We start from the raw sequence: 15,828 nt of genomic DNA on the forward strand, positions 1-15,828 counted from the left end.
TCGCCCCCTCCCCCACCCTATGATCCACTTCCGCTTCCATGGTTCCATCTGCTGCCAGATCCACTCCCAGATATCTAAAACACTTCACTTCCTCCAGTTTTTCTCCATTCAAACTCACCTCCAAATTGACTTGACCCTCAACCCTACTGTACCTAATAACCTTGCTCTTATTCACATTTACTCTTAACTTTCTTCTTCCACACACTTTTCCAAACTCAGTCACCAGCTTCTGCAGTTTCTCACATGAATCAGCCACCAGCGCTGTGTCATCAGCGAACAACAACTGACTCACTTCCCAAGCTCTCTCATCCCCAACAGACTTCATACTTGCCCCTCTTTCCAAAACTCTTGCATTTACCTCCCTAACAACCCCATCCATAAACAAATTAAACAACCATGGAGACATCACACACCCCTGCCGCAAACCTACATTCACTGAGAACCAATCACTTTCCTCTCTTCCTACACGTACACATGCCTTACATCCTCGATAAAAACTTTTCACTGCTTCTAACAACTTGCCTCCCACACCATATATTCTTAATACCTTCCACAGAGCATCTCTATCAACTCTATCATATGCCTTCTCCAGATCCATAAATGCTACATACAAATCCATTTGCTTTTCTAAGTATTTCTCACATACATTCTTCAAAGCAAACACCTGATCCACACATCCTCTACCACTTCTGAAACCACACTGCTCTTCCCCAATCTGATGCTCTGTACATGCCTTCACCCTCTCAATCAATACTCTCCCATATAACTTACCAGGAATACTCAGCAAACTTATACCTCTGTAATTTGAGCACTCACTCTTATCCCCTTTGCCTTTGTACAATGGCACTATGCACGCATTCCGCCAATCCTCAGGCACCTCACCATGAGTCATACATACATTAAATAACCTTACCAACCAGTCAACAACAGTCACCCCCTTTTTTAATAAATTCCACTGCAATACCATCCAAACCTGCTGCCTTGCCGGCTTTCATCTTCCGCAAAGCTTTCACTACCTCTTCTCTGTATGTATTAAGGAAAAACATGCATATGCATAAAATTTACAACAGTCATAAGTGAATATCATTTAGGTATAATCCTACTGCCTTCAGGTGTTGCCCCCAGAGGTAAAGAAAGGTAGAACAGCCAGTGATTTCAAAGAGGCTAAATGAGTTTGGCCAAAATAATTTTGGGGTAGAAAGATCTACAAAAGTGCCATGATCTATGTGTCTTCAATGGATTGCTTGAAGGTGTATGATGGTGTATAATGGAATGGTTAAGGGGTAAGGTGTTGCTGAACTCAACTTGGCTGAGCTTATATGAATAAAGAATCACTTTTGTCAAGGCTACATCACTGTCAGTTGATGAAAGTACAGTCTCATCAATCAACTTGCTTCAAAGGAGTCCATCCTGTCCATGCTACCGAGTGTATTGCAGCCTTGGAGCTGCAAGAGCCCCTAGATGGGGGATTCTGGTATTATAGCCCTAGGGTTCTTGGGGTTGTATAATAATGATGAAAATAATCAAATGTAAAACGTAAGAAAGCACGCAAGGTGTTTTGAATTTCAGTTGTATGTGTTTTTGTGGTGCAGTGTGTGTGTGATCTTTTCTACTGGGTATTTGATATGTATGCTGATATGCTATGTGCCAAGAACTAAACTAAACTATCACTAAACCTTCTTTTTGTTATTCTTTGTGAAACTATGTTACAGCATTTATACTTGTATAGTTATGTTTGACATACAGATGACCTTTGCCACTGTAAACCATGCTGTTCTGTTATAAAAACTAAATGTCCTGAGTATGATAGTGATTCTGTGATTAATTCAAGTCAAATGACTCTAAGACTTAGTCATTTGTGCTTTTCGCTCCCTTGCTCACATGGGAAATGGTGAGCATGTATGAAAAAAAAAAATGACAACCAATGAGGCCTTTCCTTCTTCTGTTCCTAGGGCTACCTTGCCAACACTAAAGCAACTACAGAAGATAAGTACACTACAGGTGAAATGCAATGGAAGTGATAATGAATCACAACAACTAGTTACATACACAGGCATGACCTTAAACAGTCCCTATTTGGAGACATCATTGTAAATAGTTATCTCTGATAATGTTGGAGATTATTGCAAGTAATGTTATCCCAAATAAGTTGAAATTCTTCTATGGGAATGTAAGTCAACTGGATTTGCATACGAAGAAGCTTCCTGTGCTTGGATTGATTCACTGCCACTTTTATCATATTAGCTCCTCTAGGAGCAGCACACTTACTAAAAGATCCAAGGTCCACTGATAAGAGACACAAAATAAGGTAATCAAGTCCATATTAAATGTCCATCCTAAAACAAACTTAAGGGTGGATGAGTTTCAGAGTTGGATTACTACCATTGCAGAACAGAACAAAACACCTAAAACTAATCCACATCTATAATGATAAGGCTCCTGAGTACAGAAAATTACTATTCCATGCATCCACTTACAGTCATGGTATATCATTTTGTTTAAGACTCTTTTAAGTACACAAGCATGAAATTACGAAATTGCTTACTTTTGCCAATTAAATAATTAAGCTGGTCAAGCGAATCTTATGCCTCAAATTCCAGTCAAGTCAAAACAAATTTATGTATCAAAAGTTTCATTTGTCTTTACAAAGTCTTAAGTCTAGTTGTACCTAACAGTCAAGTATCATATCTATCACTTATTCTAAGTCAATGTATGTACTATAATTACCTTTCTTTTACTTTGTAATCATTATGAGGACCACATTGGAAATAAGTAATTATTGCATTATGGTGTTATTCTTGATGATATTTCACATTTATGTTTTTATACTGTATTACTATTGCCTAATAAATCAAATAAAAAGCCTTTCTGGATGACAGTCCCTGAAGCTGCAAGAAAGGGTGCCATAACTCTAATGCACAGCTCTCCAACTTAAGTGAGAAATCCCATAACTACAGCAAAATTTAGTTGGCAACATTAAATTTGTGGTCCATTACAACATATGATTATCCAATCAATTCACTGCATCCAAAATATAGTAACACCCACCAAAATCAAGAGTCTAGCATGCCTGAGTTACTGATAAAAGTCTAATGGCTGGCAATTTTTAATTTCAATATTATGGTAAATAGGCAAAACTTAAAAGTGCCTCTACACCAGAAAATATTCATACTATAATTGTTGAACTGTTAATCAGTTTTAGTGCTTTCACTACAAACTGCATAACTGATTTGCTTTGATGCTGCACTAAACTCGAAGGTTTCAAATCTAGCATTTGAAAAAAAAAAAAAGTGAACACTCTATATCCAGCACTTGGAGGGTACTGATGTTCACTGAAACTCCCAGCATTTCAGCTTCTATGCAATCACCTGTCTCTACCTTTGTCTTCATTGTATGTTCAAGTACAGTAAATACAGCTCTAAAATTATGAAAACTTATTCTTTCTTTCATATGTGTCTGTGCTATTTCCCTTGAGTGAGGTAGCATCAGGAACAAGTAAATGAGCCTCAGAGGAGGAAAAATCTCATTAGGCTCATTCCTCTGTTCCTTCTTTTAAAAAATAATACAAAGGGGGGGGGGGTTTCCATCATCCCACTTTCATTTAAACTTATACACTGGAAAAATTAGACTGCACAGATTAAGGTATATTCATATTTACTATCAAGTCCTCTAAGTGTTCTGTGAAGTGTTGCTTGTTTTTTACAGAAGACAATCCCCTGCTGTTTAGTACTGTGCATCTGCAAGGTGTTTACTCTGTTCTGAATACATGAGAGTAATGCCTGTTGCACGCATTACTTCTACATTTTACCTTTATAATAGCATCCAAGATTCACTGATGAGTATAGTGGTGATAAAGGTATGAAAAAAGCACCTTTCATTTACAGTTATGAAGAAAGTGGATGTTTCATAAAAGTTCAAGAAAAGGGCACCTGTGGGATCATTTTGGGAGTTGGTCTTTCAGTAGCATTGCTAAGTATAACAGCATGCAAGGAGCAATATCAGCTGACCTTGAAAACATAGGTACGAATAGTTTTAGAAATGTCATAATGAAGGTGTTCCCACTTCTGGCACCATTCTAGTAGAAAAGACCAAGTAGTTTCATCAGGAATTATAAATAAGTGAGACATGAATTCTCAGCTGGATAGTTGCACACATTTGTCAATTGGGCCAGATGCCCATCCAAGCATTTCATAAGTAATTGCCTTCAGCTATCCTATGCTAAATATGGGATCAGAGACAAGGAAGAATTTTCAATAAATACACAATATCATTATGTTGCAATATTTACAACTTACTTAAACATATATAGTGGAAAAAGAACAATACGCTGTTTAAATTATATATCAATACACCTATTATTAGGTCACCTTGGCATAGAAGGTACCCAAATCTGGAAAAATTACAGAAATGAGTGACTGTTCAGCCCAAAGGTTACTGGATTTGAGACCTTCGAGTGCATAAGAAGAAGCATGGTTTGAGATCTATTATTGTGACACTTCCAAATGGAATGATTAATAATACTTAAAATGTTTTCTGTTCTGGCACTTCAATATTCTCCTACAGGAATGCCAAAAGAAAAAAAACATACATTTTGTGCAATCACTTATACAAAGTGCTTAAAAAACACCATCATGGACACCTATTGCCATCAAGAGGAATACAAACACACTCAGATTACGTACTGCTCTTAAAGAATCATTTGGAACAACAAATGGAGTAATGATATTAGTGATGTGATGAATTTCATGACATACACAGATGAATATAAATGATGTTATTAGGACATTTGCCACTGGATATGAAGGTATTAGAACTAAAACCCCATGGGTGTCGGCAGCTAACCATATGTGATACTGGCATACAAACAACTCAAGAGATATTCGTCCAAACCATGCAAAAAAGGATGAGTAACGAGTTCTTAGGATGCCCACCATGTTACGAAGTACAATGAAACCCAAAATCTGTAAAAAGAAATGAAAGTCATTAATACATCAAAAGCTCAAGTTCTATACATCAATAAAGGTTTTTCATATTACTTTTGAATGTCACAAGAAAAAAAATAATATGTAATGATACCACTGTGTTATATGGTTGCAAAGCAAGGGCTATAGATAGAGTTGTGCGGAGGAGGGAGGATGTGTTGGAAATGAGATGCTTGAGGACAATATGTGGTGTGAGGTGGTTTGATTAAGTAATGAAAGGGTAAGAGAGATGTGTGGTAATAAAAATAGTGCGGTTGAGAGAGCAGAAAAGGGTGTATTGAAATGGTTTGGTCACATGGAGAGAATGAGAGTGGAAAGATTGACAAAGAGGATATATGTGTCGGAGGTGGAGGGAATGAGGAGAGCAGGGAGACCAAATTGGAGGTGGAAAGGATGGAGCGAACAAGATTTTGAGCATTTGGGGCCTGAACATACAGGAGGGTAAAAGGTGTGCAAGGAATAGAGTGAATTGAAATGATGTGGTGTACTGGTATATTGGGGTGGACGTGCTGTCAATGGATTGAATCAGGGCATGTGAAGCATCTGGGGTAAACCATGGAAAGTTTTGTGGGGCCTAAATGTGGAAAGGGAGCTGTGGTTTCGGTGCATTACACATGACAGCTAGATACTGAGTGTGAACAAATGTGGTCTTTCTTGTCTTTTCCTAGCGCTACCTTGCACGCACACGGGAGAAGGGGGGTGCCATTTCATGTGTGGCGGGGTGGTGACGGGAATGGATGAAGGCAGCAAGTATGAACATGTACATGTGTATATACATATATGTCTGTGTATGTATATGTATGTAAACATTGAAATGTATAGGTATGTATATGTGAGTGTGTGGGCGTTTATGTATATACATGTTGGAAAGGATCACAATTTTGCAAGTGATCAAGATATTCCTATGAGTCCACGGGGACTCATAGGATGTATATACATGTGTATGTGGGTGGGTAGGGCCATTCTTTCGTCTGTTTCCTTGTGCTACCTCGCTAATGCAGGAAACAGCGGTAAAGTATAATAAAAAAAATAATATAAAAACACTGTGGATTGCTACCAAAAGAAATGTGAACTAAGCACCAAAGTGAAAAAGGAGGTCCAAGTGGGGAAATGTTATAATAGCGGCTTATACCAACTGTTTGCTGTTAGTGATAGTATACACTAAACATTTAAGGAACAAAAAAAGTACTGTAAAGCATTCAATCATTCAGTGAACAATCATTCAGTGAATGCCAGAGAGCTTAAGGGTGGGCTGTTTTGGTAACTGTTTCTTTCCTTACATCTCAAGAGCTTTGGAACACTATACCCTCTCAAGCCTTTCCCAATAACTATCCCTTGTTTCTTCTTTCTCTCTTTCATCAACTTCTCTATATTTCATTTAAGGCCGAGCCTTAATATGGACTTTTGTCTGTGACTGAAAAAGAAAAACTGGATATGTGGGTGTAAATCCTCAGCCTCCCAGTACTGTTTAGTGATGATGCTGGAATTCCCTAAACACATAAACAGCTCGTGGTTTAAGTTCCCCATGCCCCCTTCCCCGATATAGTCTCAACACTTTCCATTCCTCACCCACTCCTCTAAAAGTTACTCTCACCTTCTGCCATTCAACACTCAATCTCCACTGCTATCTATTCTCAAAAGCCTCTTTTCCAAGCTCACTCACTTTCACTACCCTCTTCCCACCCATATCATTTCCTATTTTCCTACAGCCCCTACAAACCTGCATCCTTGCCTTCACCCAGTAATGATCAGACATCCCAAAAGCTGCCCCTTTCAACATATTCACATCCAAAGTCTCTACTTTGCATGGCTGTAAATTAACAGTCCAAACATGGTCCCCTTACCATCTTTACTATTCACCCACGTATGTTTATGTATGTTCCTACACTTAAAATAAGTAATTGATAATTGGTAATCGCAATCACCAGTCCTTTTTTGGCAAAGAACTCCAAAAGCTGGTCACCAAACTGGGTTACCCCATCTCTTAATCCCTTACATCAAAAATGTTGGCAACTCGACTCCTCCCAAAACACTTGCATCTCTTCTTTAGTCTTCTTATCCCTATGTGCATATCCACTAATAAACATCAATCACTTGTTATTCAATTTCATTGTTACCTACATATGTCTAGAACGTCACTTCCTCAAACTCTCACTCCATCCTTACATCTCACTATAAATATAGAAAAATATTCATCTTATATTATTTTATTATACTTTGTCTCTGTCTCCTGCATTACCGAGGTAGCCCAAGGAAACAGACAAAAGAATGGCCCAACACACCCACATACACATGTATATACATAAACGCCCACACACGCACATATACATACCGATACATCTCAACGTATGCATACATATATATACACAGACATATACATATATACACATGAACATATACATGCTGCCTTCACCCATTCCCTACATCACCCCGCTACACATGAAATGGCACCCCCTTCCCCCGCATGCACATGAGGTAGCCTTAGGAAAAGACAACAAAGGCCACTTTCGTTCACACTCAGTCTCTAGCTGTCATGTGTAATGCACTGAAACCACAGCTCCCTTTCCACATCTAGGCACCACAAAACTTTCCATGGTTTACCCCAGATGCTTCACATGCCCTGGTTCAGTCCACTGACAGCACGTTGATCCTGGTATACCACATCGTTCCAATTCACTCTATTCCTTGCATGCCTTTCAGCCTCCTGTATGTTCAGGCCCTGATCGCTCAAAATCTTTTTCACTCCATCCTTCCACCTCCAATTTGGTCTCCCACTTCTCCTCGTTCTCTCCATCTCTGACACATATCTTCTTTGTCAATCTTTCCTTACTCATTCTCTCCATGTGACCGAACCATTTCAACACACTCTCTTCTGCTCTCTCAACCATACTCTTTTTATTACCACACATCTCTCTTACCCTTTCATTACTTACTTGATCAGACCACCTCACACCACATAGTCCTCAAACATCTCGTTTCCAACACATCCATCCTCCTCCGCACAACCCTCACAAACCCTCCGCACATGCCTCACAAACATATAACATTGGTGGAACCACAATTCCTTCAAACATACCCATTTTTGCTCTCCAAGTGCTGTATCATCAGCAAACAACAACTGACTCACTTCCCAAGACCTCTTAACCACAACAGACTGACATTCACTGGGAACCAATCACTTTCCTCTCTTCCTACTCGTACACATGCCTTACATCCTCAACATAAACTTTTCACTGCTTCTAGCAACTTACCTCCCATCCCATATACTCTTAATATCCTCTACAGAGCATCTCTATCAACTCTATCATATGCCTTCTCCAGATCCATAAATGTTACATGCAAATCCATCTGTTTTCTAAGTATTTCTCACATACATTCTTCAAATCCATCTGTTTTCTAAGTATTTCTCACATACATTCTTCAAAGCAAACACCTGATCCACACATCCTCTACCACTTCTGAAACCACACTGCTCTTCCCTGGTCTGATGCTCTGTACATGCCTTCACCCTCTCAATCAATACCCTTCCATACGATTTCCCAGGAATACCCAACAAACTTATACCTCTGTAATTTGAAAACTCACCTTTATCCCCTTTGCCTTTGCACAATGGCACTATGCATGCATTCTGCCAATCCTCAGGCATTTCACCATGAACTATACATACAAATAGAAAAATATATATATGAATAGCGATTAAGTATGTGAAAAATGAGAGAACAAATGGGAACATCAGTGATGGAAGCAAATGGGGAAGTAGTAACAGGCAGTAATGATGTGGAGAGATGGAGTGAGTACTTAGAAGCATGACAGGGTGGTGGAGAAGAGATGTTTTGGATGTGGTGGTATGCAAAGTGAGTCATGAAAAGTGGTCTGATGATAAAAGATGAGATAGCACAAGTGTTGCGTAAGATGAAGTGAAGCGGCTGGAGTAAATGGAATTGCAGTTGAATCTTCTAAGAATGATTGTCATGTTTACTGGTTAGTAAGGACTGTCATGGTTTATATGGCTCATGGTGAGGTGCTTGAGGATTAGTGAAATGCCTGTATAGTGCCACTGTATAAAAGTTACTAAAGGGGACAAAATTGAATGTTAAAATCACAGAAGTATAAGTATGTTGAATGTTCCTGGAAGTGGTATGGTAGTAGTGACTGAGAGAAACAGTGTGGCTTTGGGAGTGGCAGAGGATGTATAGATCAAGTGTTTGCTTTGAAGAATGTGTGCATGAAATATTTAGAGAAACAAAAGGACCTGAAGGTGGCTTTATGGATTTGGAGAATGTGTATGACAGGGATGATAGAGATGTTCTGTGAAAGCTGTTGAAAATATATGATGTGGGAAGAAAGCTGCTATTCAAGAGGTTCAGGCATGCATGCAAGTCGGTAAAGAGGAGGGTGGTTCCAGGTGAGGGTGGATCTGCATCATGGGTATGTGACATTATCATGGCTGTCAAATTTGTTTATGCATGAGAAGGTGAGGGAGGTGAATGCAGGGGTCTTGGAGTGAAAAGCAGATATGCAGCCTGTTTGCAGAGTAGGGACTGGGAGGTGAATCAGTTATTTTCCCATAGCAAGGTACTGGTAGCAGATTCAAGGGAGAACTGCAGAAACCATTGGGTTGGGGAGTGTGTGTGAAAGAAGAAAGCTGAGAGTAAATGTGAATAAAAGCAAAGTGTAGCAGAGAAAAGAGATGGTATTTGGCATGTTAGTTTGAAGGAGAGAAGTCAGAGGAAGTGGTATGTTTCAGACAACTGGGAGTGGATATGGCTGCAAATGGAATCATGGGAACTGAAGTAAGCTATAGGGTGGGTGTGGGGGCACACTGAGGCATGTGTGGAAAGGGATGTCACTGTCTTTAAGGTTAAAGATGGGTATATCTGATGGGTCTCAGACAAAATACGAAATAAGTGGGGGGCTGTGTTGAAAATGAAATGTCTGAAGACAATATGTGCTATGACTGGGTAAGAGAAAGGTTGTGGTAAGAGAAGTGTGTATGACTGAGATGAAGGTGTATTGATATAGTGTGGACATATGGATTGGATGTGTTAGGAGAGATTGTGTACATTATGTGTAGGCTAGAACAGGGCTGGGAGAGGGTTTGTTATCATATGAAAAAGACAGACTGCATAAAGGAGGATAGAGACATTGAGATAACTGAATGAGGCTTCAATTTCTTTCTGATGGAAAAGCTAAAGGAATGACTGAAGATCAGGTGTAAGGGAGGCATTCTGTATAATGAGGTGGTGTTAGAGGAGGCAGTTTAATTTGGTGAGTTAACTTTGTGTGATAAGTGAAAATGTAAGAAATATGGAAATTCAAGCCTCACCTTAACACATTGGGCATGGGTTAAAGATGAGAGTGAGCAATGTCCAAAGCAATGTTTACCAGATCCAACCCATGGAACTAGGCATGTAATTAACAACTGTGTATAGAAAGAAATATTTCCATTCCCCTAATTTCATGAAATCATATAAAGTTCATCTGTAACAACCATATGATCCATCCACTTCATGGATATGAGGTACTAATAAACTTCACATTTCAAAACATACACTCAAAACTACTAAAAACTTTACATCTGCATAACCTTATATTTCTGCAAGAATGTGTAAAGGCATATACTAAAAATGGAAGATTCACTTACCGGCACCCACACCACATAAGGGTGGATCTCATTGCAATCTGGTTTGTTAGTGCAGAGAAGTGTCATTGTGGAGTATGAAGCAATAAAGATGGTTGCTATGAAAGATACCAGTAAGGCTAAGCGACCACCCATTAAGTTGGAGCCACTTTTGTCATCAATGAGACTGTACTGTGTAAGCCCATTGTACAGCAGGGAAAACACCATACCATACAGGATACTGAAGAAGAAATTCTTCAATTAAATATAGCATGAAAATACTGCTAAGTAATCAATATGGTTGAGAAAGATATTAATCATAAAGAAATCAAAATTCCTTTCAATTTCTGTGAGATGCCTGAGACAACACATCTTTTCTCAAATGAAGTACCTGTTATCAGTTATAATAATCATACCTGTATCTGTCAAGCTGCCACCGGAACCACCATTCATGAATATCATCATCTGTTGTAACAAACAGAGCTTTCCAGGGCCGCATAACAAAGATTTTTTCAAAGAAGACCTGAAAAATGCAAAAGAACTAGAAAAAACTGTGCCATAAATTGACTTTGTGCCTGCGAAAAGATTGTGAGTGTTTGGGGCCTGAACATGCAGGAGGATGAAAGGTGTGCATGGGATAGAGTGAAATGCAGTATACGTGGAGATGAGCTGTCAACGAACTAAACCAGGGAAGGGGAAGCAGCCTGGGGAGACTATGGAAAGGTCAGTGAGGCCTGGTTGTGGAGAGAGGGTTTTGGTTTCGGTGTACTGCACATGACAGCTAAAGAATGAATATGAGTAACTTCCATTGTTATCATTACTTTATATCTGACACAGAGACTTCTAAATTTTAGGCACTGCATTCATATATGTTTCATGATAATACTGCAGTTGCAGGTGTCACATACTGGGGCATACTAAATCAACATAGCATTACCAATCCTTAGTCAATAAAGAAGTGTCTCAAAATGGCAATTCCTGTTGAAAGAAGAATGCCAGACTTCAACAACTTTCTTCAATCTATGTAGTTTGTTATCCTTTTTGGGCTTGCAAGTCCTATCTAGTATGCCATTTTCATCAAACTTAAATGATCAATTCTACTCATAAAATGAGAGGAGAACAATTACTGTTTTCATCCAATCATCAGGCACAAAACTACTTTTCAATGCTCCTGCACAAACCAGGCCTTGCAAAATACCCTAAATCTTGTGATACAGAAATGCCGAGTGCTATGCCTGTAATGTAACACGCCTTACAAAGGACACTTACTTCTATACTACCTCTGATTATTCTCGTTTGTATCTGAAAGCATTGGGGTGCAGTGCCAAAAATGCTTTTTCTTCTAGATATAAATACTATATAACACATTATCAAATGAACAGGGTGGCACATAAGACACTTTACCAAGAACAATGAATCTATGAATCTATGGTAAGTCTCTGTGAATACTGCAAAGTATCTGTGTCTACAGCTAAACTCTTAATGCCTTTATTGCTTCAATGTTATAATCGATTATCTATTCTTTTTTCCCTGACCTGAAACTATGTAAGTATCTAAGGTGAGGTATCATGAAGGAGAAAGTATACAGCAAGAAACATCATAATCTCTATCAACCAAAGGAAGGTATATGTAAATGTAAAGAATTCCAAATCTTTAATGCCAATTAAGAACTTTGTAGAGCTATTTACCACTCAAATGTTGATAAGTGCCTAATCTGTATTGAGCATAAAGGGAACCAATTTTGGCAAGTTTTGTAATCAGTGATATTTATCAGTAATGATGGTGAGACTAAAAAAAATAAAAAAAATCTTAATCAGTGTAACAAATATACTGTTCTCAGTGAAGCAATTATACACAGTCCATACATTACTGTAGTTCAAAATAACATAAAGAAATATCTTACCTCAGACAAGAATAAAACAGTGATAAACCCTCCAAGGCCCACAAATTTTATAATGCTGTAAAGGTAATTAAATGGAGATGCTTCAGAGTTTGCATGGGCTGGTCGAGTAATACGTGGAGGTAGCACCAGGGTAACATGCATCACAGTGTACCAGAAAGACACTAGTGGTACAAAATAGTAGAACTGGTAAGGCCGATTCATTACCAAGCACAGGATGACTACCAGGAAGTTTATGCGAAACATTATCTGCAAATTTCAAGAACATCAGCATATAGTAAATGTTACTCCAATTCATATATAAATTTCTCATTTAATTACACAACCCCAAACCCATTTTATATGCTCCTACGTCTATAATGCTGTGGTACATACAGTGGTAGGAAAATGCTGGACTACTATTTAGTGAGACATTCCTTAGCAATTTTGTACAGTATTTGATTTGTCAAATAATGATGATAAAAAAAACCTTACTGAAAGTCGCTTTTCATCCATGGCATGACCTCATGTGAGTATTATTCGGTAACACTACTTATCAATGTATGTGTATACATACATATAGGTGTTACCAGACTCTACCTGCCTGTGGGTACATTGTGAGTTAAAAGTCACCTATGGTGAAGCTGAATCATTTTCTGTCGATGAAAAGAAGTAGTCTCGTCGAAAAACTTCTCACTTCAATAGAGTCCATCATTACCCTGCTTCTGGAAGTAACACTGTTTTAGAGTTGCAGGAAATCATGGAAAAGGAGTCATACAGTGACACCAGAACACTTTTAAGGAAAATATTATTTGCCAAAAGTGGAAACACATAAATAAATAATATACATAAATAATGTATTTATAATATACATAAATAATGATCGAGTAAGTAACGCAAGGGTAAGAGAGACGTGTGGAAATAAAAAGAGCGTGGTTGAGAGAGCAGAAGAGGGTGTTTTGAAATGGTTTGGGCACATGGAGAGAATGAGTGAGGAAAGACTGACCAAGAGGATATATGTGTCGGAGGTGGAGGGAACGAGGAGAAGTGGGAGACCAAATTGGAGGTGGAAAGATGGAGTGAAAAAGATTTTGTGTGATCGGGGCCTGAACATGCAGGAGGGTGAAAGGAGGGCAAGGAATAGAGTGAATTGGATCGATGTCGTATACCGGGGTTGACGTGCTGTCAGTGGATTGAATCAGGGCATGTGAAGCGTCTGGGGTAAACCATGGAAAGCTGTGTAGGTCTGTATATTTGTGTGTGTGGACGTGTATGTATATACATGTGTATGGGGGTGGGTTGGGCCATTTCTTTCATCTGTTTCCTTGCACTACCTCACAAACACAGGAGACAGCGACAAAGCAAAAAAAAAAAAAAAACATAAATAATATCCCTGGGGATAGGGAAGAAAGAATACTTCCCATGCATTCCTCACATGTCGTAGAAAGTGACTAAAGGGGACAGGAGCGGGGGGCTAGAGACCCTCCCCTCCCTGTATTCTAACTTTCTAAAACGGGAAACAGAAGGAGTCACGCGGGGAGTGCTCACCCTCCTCAAAGGCTCAGATTGGGGTGTCTAAATGTGTGTGGATGTAACCAAGATGAGAAAAAAAGAAGAGATAGGTAGTATGTTTGAGGAAAGGAACCTGGGTGTTTTGGCTCTGAGTGAAACGAAGCTCAAGGGTAAAGGGGAAGAGTGGTTTGGGGATGTCTTGGGAGTAAAGTCAGGGGTTGGTGAGAGGACAAGAGCAAAGGAAGGAGTAGCACTACTCCTGAAACAGGAGTGGTGGGAATATGTGATAAAGTGTAAGAAAGTAAACTCTAGATTGATATGGGTAAAACTGAAAGTGGATGGAGAGAGATGGGTGATTATTGGTGCATATGCCTCTGGGAAAGAGAAGAAAGATCATGAGAGGCAAATGTTTTGGGAGCAGCTGAGTTAGTGTGTTAGTAGTTCTGATGCACGAGACCGGGTTATAGTGATGGGTGATTTGAATGCAAAGGTGAGTAAAGTGGCACTTGAGGGGAATAATTGGTGTACATGGGGTGTTCAGTGTTGTAAATGGAAATGGTGAAGAGCTTGTAGCACTGAAAAAGGACTGGTGATTGGGATTACCTGGTTTAAAAAGAGAGATATGCGTAAGTATACGTATTGAGTAGGAGAGATGGCCAGAGAGTGTTATTGGATCATGTGTTAATTGATGGGCATGCGAAAGAGAGACTTTTGGATGTTAATGTGCTGAGAGGTGCAACTGGAGGGATGTCTGATCATTATCCTGTGGAGGCAAAGGTGAAGATTTGTAGAGGTTTTCAGAAAATAAGAGAGAATGTTGGGGTGAAGAGAGTGGTGAGGGTAAGTGAGCTTGGAAAGGAGACTTGTGTGAGGAAGTAACACGAGAGACTGAGTACAGAATGGAAAAAGGTGAGAAAAAAGGAAGTAAGGTGAGTGGGGAAGGAATGGGATGTATTTAGGGAAGCAGTGATGGCTTGCGCAAAAGATGCTTGTTGCATGAGAAGTGTGGGAGGTGGGCAGATTAGAAAGGGTAGTGAGTGAAGGGGATGAAGAAGTAAGGTTATTAGTGAAAGAGCAGAGAGAGGCATTTGGACAATTTTTGCAGGGAAATAATGCCAATAACTGGGAGATGTATAAAAGAAAGAGGTAGGGGGTCAAGAGAAAGGTACAAGAGGTGAAAAAGAGGGCAAATGAGAGTTGGGGTGAGAGAGATCATTAAATTTTAAGGAGAATAAAAAGATGTTTTGGAAGGAGGTAAATAAAAAGCATAAGACAAGGGAACAAATGGGAACATCAGTGAAGGGGGGGCTAATGGGGTGGTGATAACAAGTAGTGGTGATGTGAGATGGAGATGGAGTGAGTATTTTGAAGATTTGTTGAATGTGTTTGATGATAAGAGTGGCAGATATACGATGTTTTGGTCGAGGTAATGTCCAAAGTGAGAGGGTTAGGAAGAATGATTTGGTAAACAGAGAGGAGGTAGTAAAAGCTTTGCGGAAGATGTCAGCTGGCAAGGCAGTGGATTTGGATGGTACTGCAGTGGACTTTATTAAAAAAGAGGGTGACTGTATTGTTGATTGGTTGGTAAGGTTATTTAATGTATTTATGACTCATGGTGAGGTGCCTGAGGATTGGCGGAATGCTTGCATAGTGCCATTGTACAAAGACAAAGGGGATAAAGGTGAGTGCTCAAATTACAGAGGTATAAGTTTGTTGAGTATTCCTGGTAAATTATATGGGAGAGTATTGATTGAGAGGGTGAAGGCATGTACAGAGCATCAGATTGGGGAAGAGCAGTGTGGTTTCAGAAGTGGTAGAGGATGTGTGGATCAGGT

General features: G+C 39.3%; 1 protein-coding gene across 1 annotated transcript in view; it reads right to left on the minus strand.

The window, feature by feature from the left end:
* Window positions 1–648: 648 nt before the first annotated feature.
* Window positions 649–15,828, minus strand: part of LOC139767137 (N-acetylneuraminate (7)9-O-acetyltransferase) — a 163,142-nt gene continuing 147,962 nt past the window's right edge. Inside the window, exons 12-15 of the mRNA XM_071696161.1 lie at window positions 12,506–12,751; window positions 11,019–11,125; window positions 10,627–10,843; window positions 649–4,961 (exon numbers count right to left, since the gene is read on the minus strand). Of these exons, the coding sequence (XP_071552262.1) occupies window positions 4,617–4,961; window positions 10,627–10,843; window positions 11,019–11,125; window positions 12,506–12,751 (915 nt within the window). The 3' untranslated portion in view covers window positions 649–4,616. The remainder of the gene's footprint in view (window positions 4,962–10,626; window positions 10,844–11,018; window positions 11,126–12,505; window positions 12,752–15,828) is intronic.

This window comes from Panulirus ornatus, chromosome 59 (genome assembly GCF_036320965.1).
Source record: "Panulirus ornatus isolate Po-2019 chromosome 59, ASM3632096v1, whole genome shotgun sequence".
NCBI classification, from domain to species: Eukaryota; Metazoa; Arthropoda; class Malacostraca; order Decapoda; family Palinuridae; genus Panulirus; species Panulirus ornatus.